Genomic DNA, 16,086 nt, shown 5'->3' on the forward strand with positions numbered 1-16,086 from the left:
TTGGTTTATAATCTTTCTGAACTACCATGCCCATGAAAAGTATATCACTTAAGGAAATTTCTTCTACAGCATGTACAGTTTCACTTCTATTTTGTTTCCTTTTGGAAAAACATTGCTTTGCAAAATAATTCTGCCCTTTGTACTTGTTACAGACTTTTCCATAAACTGGGCATCATTTTGGTGCATGTTTAGTGCCATATCATTTCCAGTTGATTGTCTCTCCACCTTTGTATTGGTTTCTATATCTCATGTTTTGTTTGTGTTTGTGTCCAGACACTGTGGCTATGACTAGGCCTTCATTTTCACTGGCTTTTGCACTATCTCTGAACTTTTTTGTGTGCTGCAGAGTTAATTCACTGGAGTGGCACATCTTCACAGCTCCAGCTAAAGTAAACTTTGTCTCTCACAGAAACCTCTCTTTCACTTTCTTATCAATCATCCCAACACATTGAATCTTGTAGTGGTCCGAAATTGCATGTTCTTGCTTTTAATTTCAAGTCCATTAAAAAAGTATCAAACCTCTCTCCCTGTAGCTGCGTGTGTGAGCGAAACATGTACCTCTTGAATGTTTCATGTTACTTTGGTGAACAGTGTTCATCAAACATCTCAAGAACATTGTTGAACTTTCCCTGGTCTTCTTCCTCAGCAAAAACAAATGTATTGGAAACCTCTAGTGCTTGAGATCCCACCATGGCAAGTAGCAATGCAATCCTCTGTGCATCAGGTTTGTTATTGAGTCCAATGGATTGCAGGTACAGCGTGAATCTTTATTTGAACAGCCTCCACTCATGGTCGACATTTCCAGTCCAATTTACAGCATCAGGAACCTTCATACTTTCCATTTCTCTGCTGATAATGATTAATGCACACAGTGCATACTCCTGAGACCATGTGATGTTTCTTTTATTGAAATAAAGAAAGTTGGGTTCTTTAAAACAACAATACCTTATTATCTATAGAATTCATTCATGACCGTGTAGAGGCATCCATCTTGAATTCAACTTAGCTGCCACAAACTAATCTCTGACACCCTCTAGCACTCTATCACTACAGACTGTGCTAGGCTTGCATCGGCAATTTACATTATAAACAGAGGAGGTACAGATAGAATCAGAATTTATTGTCCTGAACATGTCACAAAATTTTTTGTTTTGCAGCAGCTTCTCATGTGCGATTAAATAAATGGTGCAAATAGGCTGAAGTGAGGTCATGTCTGTGGTTCATTATCCATTCAGGAATCTGATGGCGAAGGAGAAGAAGCTGTCCTTGTGCCACTGAATGTTTGTCTTCAGGCTCCTTTACTTTTTTCCTGTTGGTAGCAGTGTGAAGAGGGTATGGCATGTGGGGTGAGGGCCCTTGAGGGCCTATCGTGTCCATGCATGACAAAAGTGGAACTCCCATCCTCATCCCATCTTCCAGCTCTGTCAATCACCCTGCAGGTTACGACTCTCCAAATTCTGTCTGTATCACTTGAGAATAAGTGCCTCCACTACCTCCTCAGCTAGCGGGTTCCAATTCTCTACCAACCTCTAATTCTACCAATACTTGGTTAGGAGAAAGCAATTCGACTGTGGAGTCTTCTCTGATATGTACTTGTCCCCATGGTACCTCACAGTTCCAGATGGCACCCTTTCCTTATCTAACAGCTTTCCAACCATCCTGTAGTCACTGCTCCTCAGCAGATCAAAACTCTGGAGCAGAAGGATCTACTCCATTGTGTCCATAACTTTTGGCCTCTCAAACACCCCACCCCCACCCCCAACCCACCTCCACTCAGCCAAAGAATCTGGCCAGTTGATTTAACAAGACGGAGTTCACCGGCGTGGAGAAGAGGGAACTAAATGCTGTCCCTCTCTTCGACCTGACATGCAGCACATTCTGGTGGTTCAGCGACGGATGCCGGTGCTGGAGGAGAAGGTGGAGGACTTCCGTCAAGCTTTGGAACGCTACGTGGAGTCCACAACCAGTCAGAATGGGAGCTTGCAGTAAGTGGGGGGCATGTGTCTATTCCAAGAGCAAGGTTAAAGCATGCATGGCCTCACTGCTGTGGTCCATTAGCATCACTGAATCAGTCTCCTGGACAAGTGTCCATTCATAATGTTACTGCAGCACATTTGATTTACTCGGGTGTAGGAATGCACGAACATTCATTCCTCCTTTTCTCTCCTTGCTCATCGGATGTAATTCGATGGATAAAAGCTTCCTGCCAACTCGCTCAGGCAGTCACCTTGAATCTGGATGCTTGTGGAGTCATAAAGACTCGTAGACAGTTCATAGAAGGCAGCTATTTGGCCCACTGTATCCATGCCAGCCAAAAATAGAGGTCCTAACTTAATCCCACCTTCTAGCACTGAGTCGATAAGCTTTCAGGTCACAAACCATGTGCTGTCTTTAGAATTCTTGCCTCTACCTCCTCCTCACCTCGGATGTTCCAAGCCCATTCCACCCTCTGGTCCTTTAACCAAATACATTAAATCCTTGGCCGCGAGCAAGCAGTTCTGTCATGGAATCCTCACTACCATCTCCTCACCTAATATTCACTTCTCCATTGGCTGGACAATGGCCAATGTGAAATGGTAACTTCCTGGAGCACTTCAGGCAAGGGGTACAGATGCATTTACGCCAGTGGGAGAAAGGAAAAGGAAGGGGTGGTTTTACCATGGGGAGTGGAGGGAGTTATGTAGACAGTAAGTCTTGGCATTCACCTTTGATCTGCCCTTCAATTACAGTATTTCCGTTGAAAAGCTGGGGAACGAGAGCTGTTTCCAGGTGTATGAACTCTGGCAGGACAGGACTTCATGGAGGAGGTAGGACTCTAACAATTAGAATCGAGGAAACTCCCCATTATCAGGGAGAAGGTGCTCAAGAGACTCTGAAGGTCATGCAGTACCAAAAAGCACAAAAGGCAGTCGATGTTTCAGGCCTGAGCCCTTCTCCAGTCGGTGACCTGACCAAAGCTTTATAAAGCCTCAACATTCCGCTTCTATCTCGTGCATAAATTGAGCCCAGGCCCAATATATCAAATAATATATCTTTATCTCTAAGGATGCTGCGAGATTTACTGAATTCCTTTCGCATTTCTGTGGATAATATAGGACTGATATAAGGAGATATTTGTGGTTTGGGGAGAGGTGTGGATGGGGGTCACTGCACCACTAATCCAGGTCCAATCCTGACCTCGGATGCTGTCTTTGTACACTTGGTGCTTTTTTCCTGTGAGTATATGGATTTCCTCCTGTTGCTCTGGTCTCCAACCTCATCTCAAAGATAAATGATTGGGAGGTTACATTGCCCCTGTTGTGTAGGTGTGGAGCAAGCTGAATCTGTGGTGGGGGGTGGGGTGGGATGATTGATAGGAATGTGGGATGAATGAAATGAGATGAGTGTAAATGGGTTGTTGTAAAACAAGGAAATCTGCAGTCACCGAGATTGAAGTAAAAACACAGTGCTGCAGAAACACAGCAGGTCAAACAATGTACGTTATGCAGCAAAGATAAAGATAGATAACCAATATTTTGGGCTTGATCCCTTCATCAAGGTATGAGCAAAATGTAGGCAGGTGCCCGAATAAAATGGTGGGGTTGAGGGGTGGGGGAGAAGGGCCAGGGGCACAGTCCCACAGGCAGGAGATAATAGATGGATAAGGGGGATGTCTCTGTGAATGGAGAAGGAAGGGGGTGGAGAACTGGAGGAAAGAATACTAGAGAAATAAGGAAGAGAGGGAGAACAGAGAGTAGGTTAGCAGAAACTGCAGAAGTCTATGTGAATGCCATCCAGTTAGAGTGCCCAGGTGGAATATGAGGTGTTGCTCCTCCAGTTTACGGGTGGCCTTGATTTGGCAGTGCATGAGGTCATGGACAGACATGTTAGTGTGGCATCGGAGAGATTGGACACAGACTAGGAGACTGCATCGCTGAGCATCTCCGATCTGTCCATATCAATGATAGAGGTCTCCTAGTAGCCGACCATTTCATTTCTGTGTCCCATTCCCGTGCTGACATGTCTGTCTGAGTTCTCCAGTGTTATGTTTTTACATAAATGGGCAGTTGATGGTTGGTACAGGTTTACTAGGCCAAATGTCCTGTTTCCTTGCTGCGTAACTCATGGGTCTCAAAGATCACCACATTGGCCACCCCAAGTTTGTCCAAGACGAAAATCCCACCTCCACACAGGGAATGCGAGGGTACAGTAAGCATCTCTGCTCTGCATTAACGTAATGGATTGTTTACATGCAAAGTTAATATGCTATTCCTTTCCCATTTGTCTGTGGAACACCAACCCTCAGTCACTTGCAAGCGAATCACAGCAAGACCTTCCAGAGGAACAATGTGGACTTCCTGGAGACCCCAGAACTCATGACAACCATGTTGTTGCCCGGTAAGTGGAGATGGCATGGCAAGAAGTCAAATTATGCCAATGGAGGCAGGAGTATAAGATCACTGAGAGGGTGCACTTCGTGGGCAAGGACAGATAGGACTCCTTAAGTCCCAGTTGAGCAGATGTTTTGATGAGCACGTCCCACCGTAGAGGGTTAAGTTTCATGTAGTCCCAACCGGGTGTGGTGGGCACATTTCCTTCCTTGAAGAGCATTCTCTTTGAATCTTCGTTGAATGGCAACAACATGGTAAATTAAAGACAAAGAAAGAAGTAAAAGGACTCCCAGTCAGCATTACAGAGACATTGTTGCCATGTGAACAAGGATGGGAATTCACTTTTCCAAGATCATCAACTTTGATCAGTGAATGACAAAAGTGCAGTAGAAAAAGATCATGAGTTAATTGTCATATACATGGTACAATGTTCAGATGCACCAAAATTCTTGCTTGCTGCAGTTGAACAAAGTCCAAAGTTCAAATTTATTCTCCAAGTACATACATAAAAAATTACAATGGTAGACATGAATGAATTAAAGAGACATAAATTCCAAAGATTGATAATAAATATTCACATTGCAAGATTTTTTTGAATATTTTATTTTATCAACATATATAAGATCAAATAATTGAGAATAATATACCAAATTACATAAGAGTGTTAACAAATATATGTTGAAACTATATATATATATATATATATTAAAAAAACTAAAACTAAAACCCCTCCCACCCTCCTCCCTCCAAAAATAACTATTATAATCCCAGACTTAAAATACAAAATATTTCATTTAAAAAACAATCACAGTTAATTAATTTGGATTGCACCAGTTGACACTCAGAGACCTCAAAGACATCACAAAATCATTATATTATTTCTTCATGGAAAACTTCATGGAACAGGAGAAATTTAAAAATAAATTTTATAATTTTAATTTCATAAATCTAGCATACGGACCCCAAATTTGGAAAAATAAAAGAATATTTATTCCTCAAATTATATGTAATTTTCTCTATTAGAATACAACTTTGAATTTCAACATGCCATCTCTCTAAAGTTAGTGAGACATCAGATTTCCATGTTACAGTGACACATTTCCTGGCTATTACTAAATCTTGGAATCTGACAACAACAATTCAGAGGTAATACTTTCAAGGTTACCTAACAAAAATAATTCCAGATTTACCATTGCAAGATTTTTTTTCAAAGTGTCTGCTGTAGCGCCAATGGACTTTTTGTGGTGTTGGAACATCCCTGTTTAGTGCACCAAGGGGAGTTTCAAGATCCTGACAGTTCTTGGAAAGAAATTGTTCTTGAACTTAGAGTTGCTGTTTTTCAGGCTCCTTCTGCCTGAAGGTAGCAGTGAGAAGAGGTTGTGATGGGGGTGACTGCCTTTTGGAGACAGAGCCTCACATAGATGTTTTCAAATGGAGTAGGTGAAATTGAAAAGTGGGATGCTGGCTGTGGAGACAAAGGATCTTAAATCAGAATATAAAAAGCTTGTGTCGAACTCAGTAACAGCAAGAAACAAGACATTGAAGAGTCAGTTTGAGTAATATAGATCCTGATCTAAATCAGGATACAAGACATGCATGTAAACAATGATAATACATTGGATATTTTAAACTGTATAGACTAGGCAAACTAAATGATCAATAACTATGTGAAAGATGAATTCATGGAGTGTATATTGGATGGCTTTCAAGGTCAATATGTTGAGAAACCAATGATAGCTCAGGCTAAATCGGGGGTCGCACTGTATAATGATAAAAAGTTCATAGCGGCTCTGGTAAATAAGGGTCCTTTAGGGAACAGTGACTGTAATGTGATGGAATAATTAGAAAAAGTGAGTATGTTGAGTTAAGCAAACTTTGAAGAGATGTGAAATGACTTGGCTGTGGTAAGATGGGGAACTACATTAAAAGCATACACGGGGTAGCATTTAAAGAAATCATACTCAGTATGCACTTAATAAATTTATCCTTGAGCCAAAATAATCCACCTGGAAATGTAATGCAGCCATGGCCAACAAAAGATTTTTAAAATGGTTAGATTAAAGTCTTCATTATTGCCAGAAAAATTAGTAGACCTGAAAATTGGGTGGAGGGTCCAGGGGAATTCAGAAATTGTTAAAAATAAAATGGAGAAATTGGTTTTAAATTCATGGGAGGAATGAATTTGGAAGGATATGGTCCAAATGTAGGCAGAGGGACTAACCCAGAATGCCATCTTGGATGGCGTGGGTGAGTTGGGCCAAAGGGTCTGTTCTGTTCAGTATGACCTCTCTTACAAGGGTATTTTACTGAACTATGTAAACATAGACAATATGAACTTATATAGAAATGTAGAAAGGAAAAGATTGACTCAATTTAATATGGGTCCTTTACAAAATAAATTATGTTAAGAGATAAAGGAATGGCATGGGACGTTAGACAATATTTTGTGTTTGTCCACACAAGAAAGCACAAAGAAACCTCTTGAATATAGAGGAATACTTTTTGGCAAGAGAAAAACAGATGTATTATTTCTTAAATGGTGACAAATTGAAAGCTGTTGGCATTTTGAAGAATCTGAATGTTCTTGCACACAAATCACTTGCGGATTCAGCATAGAGTTAGGAATATATGCAGTTTGTTGACCATAATTGCAAGAGGATTTGTCTGCAAAAAGAGAGATGAAGCTGGGCACTCTCTGGAGTTGAAAGAAATGTGAGGTAATCTCACTGAAACACAGGCTAGTCACCCTGCCATGTGCATTCCTCCTGGTACTCCAGTTTCTTCCCAAGACATATGGGTTGGTAGCTAATTGGCCACTGGAGCTTGTCTCCAGTGTAACCAGGAGACCATCTCCTCTCTCCTGACGCTAATCTAATCAGGCACTAGTTATCCAGGAAAGCCTCTCATCTCTGCTCTGCACTGAGTGAGAACCCCTGCAGTGCTTGCTTTAACGGCCGCAATAACTTTCGACTTCTTGATGAGCAGCGCTTAGCTCGAAGAACACAGACCTCCACATAAGAAATTGGAGCAAGAGTCGGCCATCTGGCCCATCGACCCTGCTCTGCCATTTAATAAGATTATGGCTGATCTGACCATGGACTCCACCGACCTGCCTGTTCTCCATAACCCTTAACTTCCCTATCATCTAAAATACTTTTATTGAGACAGCCTCTACAGCTTCCTTAGGCAGAGAATTCCACAGATTTGCCAGTCTCTGGGAGAAGCAGTTCCTCCTCATTTCTCCCTTAATCGACTCCCCTAAACCTTGAGGCTCTGTTCCCCATTTTTGGTCTCACCTGCCAGTGGAAACAACCTGCTTCTGTCTTATTTTTAATTGAGAGTCGTTCTTTCTATTAAAATTTTTTTTTAGTGTTTAATTTAGAGACACTGCATGGTAACAGGTCCTTATGGGGCATGTGCCTGCACTGCCCAATTACACCATGTGTTCAATTGACCTACTAACTCCCGTACATGCTTGGAATATGGGGGAAACTGGAGCACCCGGAGGAAGCCCACACGGTCACAGGGAGAACATACAAACTCCTTACAGACAGTAGTAAAATATGAAAGGCAGCAGACACCATAATTGAAGTTAAAGCACAACGCTGGAGAAACTCAGTAATCAAACAGTGTACTTTGTATAGCAAAGATAAAGATACATAACCAACATTTTAGGGTTGAGTCCTTCATCAAGGTCTGAGCAAAATGCGAGGGAGGGGCCACGGATGAGGCACGGTCTCACAGGCAGGAGGTAATAGGTGGATAATGGAGGGAGGGCGTACCCACAAATAAAGGGAGGGGTTTTCTCTATAAAGGGAGAGGGAAGGGGGTGCAGAGCTGGAGGAAAGAAGACAGAGGGATGAGGGAGAATGGGGACTAGACTAGCAGAAACCGAAGAAGTCAATGTCATCCGTTTGCAGAATACCCAGATGGAAAATACTGGTGACCCAGTTGGATGGCACAGACTAGAAGAGGCCTGTTTCTGTGCTGTAGTTGTTCTATGGAATGTCATGAAATTTGTTGTTTGGTGGCAGCATTACAGGTGCAAAATTGCTATAAATTATTTTTTTTTAAATAAATAAAAGTGCAAAAGGTGAGGTAGAGTCTGTCATTCATGTCCATTCAGAAATCTGATGGCTGAGGGGAAGAAGCGGTTTTTGTGCCATTTGGTGCTTGTCTTCAGGCTCCTGTTCAGATTTATTGTCAAAGTACACATAGGACATCACATAAAACATTGGGATTTTTTTCCTGTGGGCAACGTAGAATTTCTACTTTACAGTAGTGCAAAACAAAAACTACTGAAGAAAAGATATGTATACAACAGAGAGAATGGTAAACAAGAAGTACAAACAGACTGTGCAATATAGAAAACTAATATTCAATAATAAATAACGTGTAAAGTAAGTGCCCTTAAATAAGTCTCTGATTGAGTTTGTTGTTGAGGAGTCTGATGGTGGAGGGGTAGCAACTGTTCCCGAACAAGTCTAGTGGCACCTAGACCCCTTTCCTGATTGGAGCAGCAAGAACAGAGTGTGTGCTGGGTGATGTGGATCCTTGACGATTGCTGCTGTTCTCTGACGTCAGCTTTCCCTGTAGATTTTCTCAATGGTGGGGAGAGTTTTACCTGTGCTGTGTCCAGTACCTTTTGGAGGGCTTTCCAGTCAGAAGTATTGGTGATCCGAGGAGTCACGCGATGGAGTAGTGGCCGGACGGTGAACTCCAGCCCTCTCCAGAAAAGTCGGGAAAAACAAGAGAAAACACAAAGGCACAGAAATAAAAGTTACAGAAAAGTGAGTATAAAGGTGGAAAGAAGATGGCGACAAAAAAAGAAAAGTCGAAAGCAACGGTAAGAAGAGAGGAAGAGAAGACAAAGGAGGAAAAAGGTGAAGGCCTTACCTGTCCGAAGAGGCCCGCTGCGGAGAGAGAAACCCGCTCCCTCAGGTCGGTAAATAATGGACTACAAAAATGGCTCGCTGAGCCGAACAAAAGTGCGCAAACGCGCATGCGCGAAGTTTCGCGCATGCGCGATGCGAATGAAACAAAACACACCGACGGGAGGGGGGACCAGCTGGGGAGTCGATCTCCACAGCCGGCAACGACAGCTGCAGAACACCTGCAGCAAGAAGAGACCACAGAAGACAATAGAAACAAGATAGAAGAGGAGGAAAGGGCAACAAAGAAACAACAGATGGTCAACTCAGAGGAAGAAGAAGAGGAAGAGTATGGTGAAATAGAAGAAGAAAAGAGAGGCAAGGTAAAGGATATACTTGCTCTTATTAGAGGATACATGGAATCATTTAAAGAATGGCAAACACAGGAATTTAAGGATTTAAGAAAAAGAATAAACAACACAGAGGAGAAAATAATTAAAATGGAGATGACCTTAACAGAAATGGGAAAAAAAATGGACAAGATGGAAGAGCGGGCAGTAGCAGCAGAAATGGAGGTAGAAGACTTAAAAAAGAAATTGGAGAAATCTAATAAAAAAACTAAAGAGACACAAGAACTACTAGCTCAAAAAATAGATACAATGGAAAACCATAACAGAAGAAATAACATAAAGATAGTGGGCCTTAAGGAAGATGAAGAAGGCAAGAATATGAGGGAGTTTATAAAAGAGTGGATCCCTAAGACCCTAGGATGTCCAGAACTACAGCATGAAATGGAAATAGAAAGGGCACATAGAGTATTGGCCTCTAAACCACAACCACAACAAAAACCAAGATCTATTGTAGTAAAATTCCTAAGATATACTACAAGAGAAAAGGTACTGGAGAAGACAATGGAAAAAGTAAGAGAGGGCAACAAACCACTGGAGTATAAAGGGCAAAAAATCTTCATTTATCCAGATATAAGTTTTGAACTCCTAAAGAAGAGAAAAGAGTTCAATACAGCAAAGGCGATTTTATGGAAGAAAGGGTATAAATTTATACTAAAGCATCCAGCGGTATTGAAAATATTTATTCCAGGACAGCAAAACAGACTATTCTCGGATCCAGAAGAAGCACGAAAATTTGCAGAACAATTACAAAAATAGACTGAGGGAGGAAGACGGGTAATGAGAGTTAAAATGATCACGACTGATATGTATGTGGGTAAAGACAAAAATAGACTGAGGGAAGAAGACGGGTAATGAGAGTAAAAATGATCACGATTGATATGTATGCAGGTAAAGAGGTATAAGAGTGAATAGAGACAATGAGCATACATGAATGTATCTGTACTTAGAGGAAAATATAGATAGTATAGACAAGAATTAATAAGGGAAGGTAATGGAATAGAGAGAATAAGGAGGGAATTAAAAGAGGGACCTTTGTGACATATGAAAAGTGAAATCTTTTCTGGGGGAGGCGGGGTGGGGGGAAATAGCGGTCACTGCACAATCAGTTGACGCTTGCGAGTGGATTCGCAAATCCAAATGGAGAGGGGAGATGTGGTTGTCCGACAAGGGATAAAGGACAACTCAGGAGGTGAAGGGGAGATTGGGGATAAATAAGATAGAAATAGGAGAATAAGGAAAATGTTAGATGTTGTAGGAATGTTGTCTTATGAAGAGTTGAAAATAAGAAAACAGAAATGGAAAAGGAGGAAAGGTAATGATGGAAAAACAGAAAGAGAAGATAAACAAAATATAAAAGGGCTACGCTGAACTATATGTCTTTAAATATTAATGGAATACATAACCAAATTAAAAGGAAGAAACTACCAAATTTAAATGAATAAATGTATTCCATTAGAAAAAAAAATAACATATTGGTTAAGAAATAATATTGAAATATTCGAACAAGTATAGGAGCCTTACATTAAATACAATAGCGAAAACCTACCGGGGACAAACATTACCTAAGTTGATAGAAGGAGAAGGAAAGAAAAGAATGGACTCAGTAGAATTTCTGGTGTAATTTTGTTGAATGACAACATTGTCTGACTGGATTAATGCAACCTAGATTGTATACCTAAAATGGATGAGAGGGGGGGGTGGGGGGGTGGTTTGGGAGGAAAGGGGGGGGGGAGAAAAAGTCACTGTATATGTGTGAAAAGAAATAGTGTATATCATGGCTAATGTGATTTATGGTGTGAAAAATAAAAAAATTTAAAAAAAAAAAAAAAAAAAAAAAAAAAAAAAAAAAAAAAAAAAAAGAAGTATTGGTGATCCCATACCAGGCCGTGATACAGCCAGTCAACACACTTTCCACTATAGATCTGTAGATGTTTGCCAAGGTTTCTGATGTCGTACCATACCCACATGCAATACAGTAAAATCCCCGGTATCCAGCACCTATGGGAATTGGTAAATACTGGATAAGTCATTTTTCCAGTTGCTTGAGATGGCACGCCAATTTTAAACTCTTTTACCTATTTTTGCGATTTATTTTGGCTGGTTACTTGAGACGGCTGGTTGCTTGAATTCCAGATAATGGGGATTTTACTGTAATAAGCAAATAAATACATAACATTATAAGGACCAGTGTTATATAATAAATGTGCAGGGTATAGAGAAAAGTACTGTTCAAAAATGTACAGCTTTTCCTGACGTTGGTGTCAGAGAGGGTGGTAATGCCCATCTGTCCATTTGCAGCCCCCTGGTGGATCATAACCAAGAAGAACAACAACGGGACCCTTCGCATTTGAGAGCAACGTCACCCTTGAGGACGTTCTCAGCAAAGCATCATCCGCAAGAATGTCTGATGGTTGCCTCTGGAGCCGACAATACCATTCCAACACACTGCCAAGACGATCACTTCAGAAGGAGCTGCATTCTCGATGACAAGTCGCTACTGTGTAATTTAACTACTGGAATTATTTAATGTGAAATGCAGATGGGGTGCAGTTGACATGCGGCCCCCCCCCCCAAGTGTGACTAAAAGTCAAGATGGTTTGTCTGTCTGCAGTAATCCACCTCTCTGCTAATTCCTGACCACAGCGCTGCGCTAATTTGCTTTGTAATGTAATGAAAATGAAGTGAAGTCAACACGTATATTTAATGTCAACTGTTGTATAATTTGTGGGAATTAGAATTTGCAACGCTACAGTGGAGCAGTGAGATTAGTTCAATGTAAGATGATAAAATGGCTTCCCTCTGCTTTATGCTGCCACAGTATTTCTTATCAATTGCTGAAGGAGTGTGTCTGCACCAGAACTGAAAAATTGATTCCATTGGGGCCAGTTGCTCTTCAAGAAATCATACATTTAACCTGGGTTAGGTTGCACGAGCAATCGTTTCTGGGTGAAAAACAAACTCCTCAAGATAGTTGGCTATTTAAAATGGAAACGCCCAGCAAGCCTGGCAGTATCTGTCGATAGAGAAGGAGTTAGCATTTCAGGCTCGGAGAAAGGATCCCAGACCTTTCATTGGATGGAGGGTCACACACCGGTAATGCAAACTCTGTTTTTCTCTCTCCGCGAACGCTGCCCAACCTGCTCAGTGTTTCCAGCGGTTTCTTTTTCATTTTCTGGTGAAATTCTGTTCGCCGGGATGTCGACCAGTCAGACGCTGGTGTAATTCCCTTTGGCACACTGGATTATTTAATGGTGTCGGTCGTGTGCAGAACACAAGTAACACACGGCAAGTTTCATCCCTTACCAATGTAAGGTTTCATATCTTATGACCTGCAACTTTTGTTAAACATCCACACAAATAAAACTAGGAGCACATTATACTGAGATCCCCAATGAAATGTCTATTAAAGGCTCTCGATTCCTAGTCAGTGTCTTGCATCCTGTGTCTTGATTATTGAGGATCATTGCATCCCCTCGCTGACAGCTGTGTTTGTCTATATGTGATGTGTACCAAGCTGCCTGCTTTGATCGTCGTACCTCACAGCCACACTTGACACAGGACCAAGGCAGAGTCGGCAGTCATCTGGAGTGGGGGTAGGGGAAAATGGTGCCCACACATGAAGGTGATGTCCACGTTGTCCCATTGCCTTGGTCACCTTTTAAGCAACATGGGGAGAGCTCCTTTGACTCCCTTTCATGTGAAGAATAACATCCGTCAGGAACCATACTGGTCCCATCCCAGTACCTGATCCAGGGTGTAGACATCATCGTCTTGTTTATGCTAATTCCATAATTTTTTTTGTTGTTGCAGGGAGTCAGATGTGTGCAGTTGCTGTACACAGCACTCAGAAGTAATGGAGTCTCATTAATCTCCAGACAGACCCTTTGATATTCATCAGCTTCCCTTTTCCCTCTCTGCCAGCACCACCCCCATGTGTCATGTAGTGGGTCCCAGGCAGTTAACAAAACCTTCTCCAGTTTCCATTAAACCCCCTCCCCCATTCTTCTTCCTCCTGTCACCTTCCCCTCCATCCCCAGCTCTGTCTCTCACTGTTTCTTTTTCCCCCCTCTGCTTTCACAGATCCAAAATCAATTCTTACCTCTCCTCTTATCATATCCAATTAGCACACTTTGTTGGTCTAGACCCCACCCCGTCCCCGCCAGTCTTTATTCTGATGCCTTCCTGTTCTTTGCTTGTACCTTGAAGAACATTTCAAGCCCGAAACATCAGTTACGTGTCTTTATCTCCTTTAGACGCTGCGTCTGACTGAGTTCCTCCAGCAATTCTGTGTTTTCAGTTACAAAACCTTCCTTCTTGTTCTCTTAAACTGTCTTTTACCTCAAGCATTTCTCCCACCACAGAAGCAGCCCAGTCCACCGAGCATTTCCAGCATTTTCTACTTTTAATTTCAGACTACCAACATCTGCAGTATTTAACTTCTGGATAGTTGAGGCATGGGACAGGGAAGAGCTTGGGAAACTGCTGCACAGGGTTATCCCAAACCAGAGAACTGGTTGGAGATGTATAGTTATTTTATTTGTATTCCCTAAATAACAAAACAACATTGAAGCTAGTCCACAGTTTGGCAGAAGTTGAGGCCATATCTGCACTTTATGCTCACAACGGTTTACAATCCCTCCATCTGATTGGTCACATTACAGTGTTTCAGAATCAGCAAATGAATGTCTGAGAACTTTGATGCACAGTTTCTCCTCGACAGAAATTATTCCTGCATCATGGCCCACAGTGAAGGCCCATGAATCCTTCCTCTGTTACCTGTTCCTGTTCCAGTTCTTCCCAGCAACAACATGGAGATCAGGTTTTACAACAGCATTATAGGCCGTGATTTAACATGTGAGAAATTGCCAAGTGTTTTAATTAATTCACCAGAACGTGGACACCACTAACAATGCCAGTGATTATTGTCCATCCTTAATTGTCCTTGAATTATGAAGGTTATTCAGAATTAAGGATGGAGAATAATCAATACCATTCTCAGTGTCCACGTTCTGGTGAATCAATTACAACACTTAATGGCAGCACGGTTAGTGTTGCAGTTGGCACAACACTCTTACAGTGCTAACAACGTGGGTTCAAATCCAGCGCTGTCTGTAAGGAGTCTGTACGTTCTTCACATGTCTGCGTGGGTTTTTTCCGGGAGCTCCGGTTTCCTCCCTCCGTTCAAAACATACTGGGGTTGTAGGTTAATTTGGATTTTTGGATGACAAGGGCATGTGGGCCGGAAGGACCTGTTACTGTGCTGTATGTCTAATAAAAATATTTTAAATTAAAAACTTAGCAATTCTCACAAGCTAAATCACAGCATACAATGCTGGTCTTAAACCTGACGCCCATGTTGCTGCTGGGAAGGACTGGAGTACACAGGCCTTCACTTCAAGGTTGAGGCTTCATAAGGCACTGTTGTGGCCTCACTTGGAGTACAGGGTACAGTTTTGAGCTCCTTATTTAAGAAAGGATGTGCTGGCAATGGAGAGGGTTCAGAGAAGATGCATTCCAGGCGCCCAACACTCTGTATGAAAAAATAACTACCTCTGATATCACCTTAACCTTTTCTCCACTCACCTAAAACAGATGTTTCACTTCAGTGCACAACCAGAGGAGTGTAAAAAGGTTCCTATTTCTTCACCGCATCTAAAACATATCTGATATATTAGAATTTAATTTCTGCGGGGTAAGATATAGTTGATGCAAAAACTTATATTGCACCGGTCTATATTTTACATTAATTGTATTGGTCATGCAGTCCTGACATAAATCAGACCAATTCTTTTCATCAATATTAATATTCAAGTCTGATTCCCATCTTAGTTTTGATTTATATAACTTCAGTTTAGGAGTGCCTGATTGAATTAAGAAATACATTACAGCTGTAAACTTTCTTGTGTTCCCCTTTCAAATCAGAATCTCCATTTCACTGCACTCTGGTAACATCATGGTTGGTCCTAAGTCATCTCTGAAAAAAGCTCTTAATTGAAAGTAGCAGAAGATTGTATTATTAAGAATATTATATTTATTTTTTTAACTGTTCAAATGACATTAGTTGCACTTGCAGATAACAATCTTCCGCATTCCTGATCCCTTTATGGGACCATGTATATAGAATTTTATTATCCATTGTTAAATGAATGAATCTATTTTGAGTCAAGGGCATTTTTGGATATATTTTTCCTTTTGATCCAATTACATTATTCCATTTGTACCAACTATTTAAAGGAGCTTCCTTTCCACCAGAAATAGATTAAGTGTCCCATTCATATACAAGATCTGCTACTCTCTCTCTCTCCAACTTTGTGCAGTTCATTTTCCACTCATGAAGGCTTGTCTCTTCCATCAAAGAGAGAAGTGACAAATTTCATCTAGTCTGCCCAATAATAATATTTAAAATTTGGGAGTTGCAACCCCGCCCCATACGAT

The 16,086-nt window shown here is 41.3% G+C and overlaps 2 protein-coding genes across 4 annotated transcripts in view; one reads left to right on the forward strand and one right to left on the reverse strand.

Annotated features, from left to right (window-relative positions):
* The window catches only part of LOC138735826 (N-terminal EF-hand calcium-binding protein 1-like), a 134,713-nt gene extending 121,635 nt beyond the window's left edge, over nt 1-13,078 (forward strand). For all 3 annotated transcript variants that reach the window (XM_069884304.1, XM_069884305.1, XM_069884306.1), the window contains 4 exons: nt 1,873-1,985; nt 2,730-2,807; nt 4,286-4,377; nt 11,950-13,078. In XM_069884304.1, the coding sequence (XP_069740405.1) occupies nt 1,873-1,985; nt 2,730-2,807; nt 4,286-4,377; nt 11,950-12,002 (336 nt within the window). In that variant the 3' untranslated portion in view covers nt 12,003-13,078. The remainder of the gene's footprint in view (nt 1-1,872; nt 1,986-2,729; nt 2,808-4,285; nt 4,378-11,949) is intronic.
* The window catches only part of LOC138735825 (protein CBFA2T1-like), a 221,214-nt gene continuing 210,270 nt past the window's right edge, over nt 5,143-16,086 (reverse strand). The window contains exon 12 of the mRNA XM_069884303.1: nt 5,143-5,835. The gene's annotated coding sequence lies outside the window, so the exon portion shown is untranslated. The remainder of the gene's footprint in view (nt 5,836-16,086) is intronic.

This window comes from Narcine bancroftii, chromosome 6 (genome assembly GCF_036971445.1).
Source record: "Narcine bancroftii isolate sNarBan1 chromosome 6, sNarBan1.hap1, whole genome shotgun sequence".
Lineage (NCBI taxonomy): Eukaryota > Metazoa > Chordata > Chondrichthyes > Torpediniformes > Narcinidae > Narcine > Narcine bancroftii.